Source organism: Diadema antillarum, unplaced genomic scaffold (genome assembly GCF_040938485.1).
Source record: "Diadema antillarum isolate AM-2024a unplaced genomic scaffold, OU_Dant_1.0 seq00001257_RagTag, whole genome shotgun sequence".
NCBI lineage: Eukaryota > Metazoa > Echinodermata > Echinoidea > Diadematoida > Diadematidae > Diadema > Diadema antillarum.
The window spans coordinates 53,420-58,124 of NW_027272041.1; the positions used below are offsets into that span (position 1 = coordinate 53,420).

At 50.4% G+C, this 4,705-nt stretch overlaps 1 protein-coding gene across 1 annotated transcript; it reads right to left on the bottom strand.

Annotated features, from left to right (window-relative positions):
• On the bottom strand, positions 1-1,230 carry LOC139745353 (uncharacterized). Its single transcript, XM_071655749.1, has one exon. It carries the CDS (start codon positions 1,228-1,230, stop codon positions 1-3), a length of 1,230 nt encoding a protein of 409 aa, XP_071511850.1.
• Between the last annotated feature and the right edge of the window lie 3,475 nt (positions 1,231-4,705).

A 4,705-nucleotide genomic window follows, 5' to 3' on the forward strand; every position in this document is an offset into this window, starting at 1 on the left:
TCATGCACGCTTGATGACATCTGCTGCAAATGATACGCCCACCACACATGGCGGATCACTTGTGGATTGGGGTGTGGCAGCATGAGGAACATTCCGAAGTGAGAGACAGCAGTGGCAACCTAGGCTTACCTGCTGAATGGCAGCATCAAGGTCCAAGGCGTAGAAATACCGAGACACCACTTGTTTGAGCTGGTGTGGGGTAGGGTGACTCAGTTGGAGATGGAGGGCAGTGAGGATGCCAGGAAGCACCCTGCGGGGAACTACAATACGCTCTTGCCGTGGCTGGAATGCGCGTTCTTGCCGGACAACAAGGAGGCCGTCACTAGCAATGGTAGCGACCTGTAGGTAACGCTTCACATCGCGAATATCCGTCAATTTCTTTGAAGGGCGGGTACCCTGCTTGAGATGGGCATGTGTACGACGGAGGTCTGCGCATTCAGATTGAATCCGTGCCCACGCATTGCGGGATGTGAATGGCATACGTGTACGTCCAGACAGAACTTCGTCTATGGTATTGGCGGTGAACAGCGGCGCCCTCCAACTGAGCAATGAAAGAGCAAATCTGACACTTGGGCTCTTGACATGGAGGAGCATTCCTACTGGCAAAGTCAGCTGGTACATTCGCAGAGCAGCTAGATGGCGAATGGATACCTGGTACCTACTCACAGTTGTTAGGAATGTGGAGACTCTGGGACTAGCAGAAAATTCTCCACGGCACAGCTTTTCATAGGCCTGAACACATGGTTTGCTGTCAGTAAGGATACAGACAGGGTGATGTGACTGAATAATGAATGGGCTGAAATGCTTGGTGGCAGTGGTGATTGACAGTGCCTCCACCTCACAGGGGAGCCAGGTGACTTGGCGGCCATGCAGCTTAGCACTAAAAAAACCAGCCACAAGGGGTTTCTTATCTCTCGTCACATACATGGTGGCACCGAGGCCATGTTTCTTGACTGACCCATCTGTGACAATCCACAACTGGTCGGAGGGTCGTGGCAGAGTGATAGTCCGTGAAGACTGAATGGCGGACTGAGCCTTGGTGAATGCACCATGCAACTCATCTGTCCAGTGGATGCGGTCTTGTGACTTTAGGCCAGCAATGGAATCGTCAAGGGGGCTCACGTACGAAGCACAGCTGGGGAGCACACGAGCAAGCATCTTGTACGCGCCAATAAACGATCTCATGCCCTTCACCGTAGTAGGAGGGGAACAGGTTGACAATGTTGTCATCCTGTGTGGACTTGCACGGAGGGTTCCTTCAGACCAGATCCACCCTAGGATAGTTGTAGTCCTGGGACAGACAGTAGTCTTGGTCGGGGACAGGTGAAGGCCATTGGCAGCTAGGGCCTGCAGTACCCGCGACCAGTTCTGAAGCAAGGATTGTGGTGTGTCGGCACCACAGTACAGATCATCTGCCAACTTAACAACAACGCCTTCAACAACAAGTCTCCAAGCACGCGACACATCATTTCCTCCAAGGCAGTCTCAGAGCCTGGCATACCCATGGCACAACGGGTGTATACCCGGATACCTCGGAAGGGTGTAGCAACACCACAGTATTTCATGGACTCCTTTGAAAGGGGTATCTGATAGAATGCACTGGCAAGGTCTGATGCAACAATGTACTTCCACTGACCAACTTTACGCAATGTAGAATCAACATCAGGGAGGACCGAGGGCTGAGGCTTGGAATAACGACCTACATCAGCGAAGGCTGTGACTAGCCGGTGACCGCCATTGGGTTTCTTGACCAAGAAGGATGGGTTGACATATTCAACAGTGACACCAATATCCTCTGGACGAGCAAAAACACCAAGTTTCTCCAGGTCATCAAATTTATCCTGCAACTCGACAAGCTTGTCATGGGAATACAAGGGGAGCCGCCCTTTGCGTTGAGGTGGTTGGACTGGGCCCATGTTCACAACAGCCTGGAATGGTCCAGAAGCACCGTTATAACCCTTGTAAGAGGAGCTAAACACACTGTCACACTTGGCATGAAGTGCCTGGAAAGCATGCCTAGTCTGTGCTGGGAGAATCCCATCTGGATCGAGAATCACTGATTCAGCAGACTGGGCAGAGGAGCCTTCCCCACGGGGTGGGGTGGGGGGCGCTGCAAGCCGACCTGTGATGGGTGGGGCAGACAGACCTGTATCCTCCATACACATGGGGCTGACCTGACACAAATGCGAATTGCGCCGAATAATACAGGGCGCCTCAGACAGATTGGGAATGCGGATCTTACCAGCGATACTCGGGACCACCTGGGGAACCGGGAAAAATTCTGGCAGGGAGGGGGTAGGAGGAGAGTCTGTGCGAGGCTCTAACACAAAGGTCTCCTCATCTGCAAACTGGGGAGGCAAGGCAAGCTCAAGGAATTCTCCTGGCCAGAGAGTCATGGGTTTAGAAGGAGCTCGGAGAACGTGGGCACGCCTAACAGCATGGCCAACTTTTGACTTCCCAGTGGAACCATAGGAGTACACAGTGCCATCATCCAATGATATCTGCCGCTTAGCTGGTCGAATAGCCACATCATTGCGCTCCATAAATGGGGTCCCAGCAAGGACCTCAACATCCAAATTCTCCACCACCAAGCCCTCAAAATGGAAAACATGACTATCACGAGACAACGTGAGACGGGTTTCACCAACGACCTCCAAGGGGGATGATCCATCGGCTTGGTGGGCAGACTGGGATGTGGGAGCCACACTACATCCTAGTGCAGGCGCTGTAGAGGCCCGCATCATGTTCCCAGTTGCACCGCTGTCAACAGTGACACGAACAACATGATGATTGTAAAAAGCATCAAAGTAAGGAGACTGACGCACCTGAACACGGAGTGTAGCAGGGGAGTCTCTGGAGTCTGGCCCAGACACCGCATCTGGGTCAACCTGAGTGTCCTGGGGTTCAATGTCATCCGCAAGCATCTCATCACTATCAAAAATCTTAGCAACCTGGCGGGCTTTAGCCATGTACTGCCTATCAGATTCTGGGAGGTAGGGGCATACACTAAGAAAGTGATTGCTGGGGCGGCCAGCCTGGAGACAGAGGGGGCATGACCTAGCAGGCTTAGCGCGAGGTCGAACACGAGATTGTGGTTGAGCGCGCCTAGGGTTAGATTGATTGCGATTGCGTGGGGGAAGGGCAGCGGCACGCATGGCCCTAGAACACTCAACTGACTCAAGGAGACTAGTGAGGGCCTGAGATATTTCAGGCTTAAGAGAAGCAAGGGTACGTGAGCGGAGCTCTGTGCCGTACCGCTGTTTGACTAGCTGGGGAAGATCAGGATGAAGCAATTGGAGCCAATGCAACACTATGAAATTTTCGATAGTTGGAGTGAGCTCTTCGTCTTCTGTAATGGTATCACCATGGTGAGTAATACCTCCACCTGAGGTCAGCAGGTTATCCTCTACAAAGGCAAGTATCCTTTGGTACAAGTCCTCTGGCCGTTCATCACTTTCCAACTTGATGTTAGAAAAATCAAGAAAATGGGCACCGGTAGACTGAAAACCGTAATGGAGACGAATTTTCGACCAAATGTCATTGAGTGAAGTGGAACTGCGGACTATACAGTTCCTCGCAATCACGGGACAGAAATTGGCTATCTGTCCTAGCATTAAATCAAGCATGACAGCCTTTTGCTGAGCTGTTTTGCGAGAATCTGTGGGGACAGAGCTACTGTCATCAACAAAGCCCCGATTAGGATTTGTCTTGGTCTTTTTGGACCATGTCACTGACTCGCCTAGGAAGGGTGCAAAGTGCTGGTCGAGGTTGAGGGTGTACAGGAGATTCTGTCTCCAACTCTCAAACGAGGTGATGGTTTCTATTTTACCCAAGCACCATTGCTTTGGCACTTTGGCCGTAGCACACGCCATTGTGGGTGTGTGGGACTGTACCGTACAAACAAACTAGTTGCTATTGAAGTCCTAAGTAAAAACTTACGTTTACGGTGGACTTGGCTGTTTTATCTCAGCAGAATTTCTTCCTGTGATGGGCAAGATTTAACTTAGGCTGTGGGTAGTATTCCAGCGCTGCCACCACGCAATTAGGGAGAAACACAACGTTAGTTTGTTGATACTTGGAGGAGCATTTATTCAACGAACCATGGTAGTGGTACAAGTCACAGTTATACTGCTTATTATCATAGATGGCGCTATTGTATGTTAATTCAACAACACCTTAACTGGCGCAGGCAAATTTAGACAAAATGTCTATACATGTAAGGAGATACAGCATACCGAACCATGCATACACTTCGTTTGATTGTACGTGTGAATAAGTTCTTCTATTTCCCCTTAGTTTCTGACTCGCCAGAATCCCTAACATGACATCTCATGAAACTAATACAAAACATGTCTCTAACTCTTTTTGAATTTGTCGAAAGATCCCAAAATATAAGCTGAAATTTTACATGGGGACATAAGGGGGGGGGTGTAGTTGAGATGTAGAGGAGTGAGCAGATGCTCGATACTTGGAGTAGAACTCCAAGAGTCTCCTCTACATAAGGGGAGGGGGGAGGGAGAAAGAAAGTAGTGTGTTGAGGAGTGAGCAGAGAGTAGCTCGTTACCTGGAGCAGGACTCCGGGAGTCTCCTCTCGATCTAAAAATTTCTCCTGCTTATATACTCTTAATGCGGACGTCGCGGGAGACACTACGCGGAGGTAGCTACGGTATGCGCTAAGCGCTGAACTTGTACACTCCGTAGATTT

Excerpts from the sequence above, each read along its gene's own strand:
- LOC139745353 (XM_071655749.1), bottom strand. The coding sequence starts at position 1,230 with ATGACAACATTGTCAACCTGTTCCCCTCCTACTACGGTGAAGGGCATG.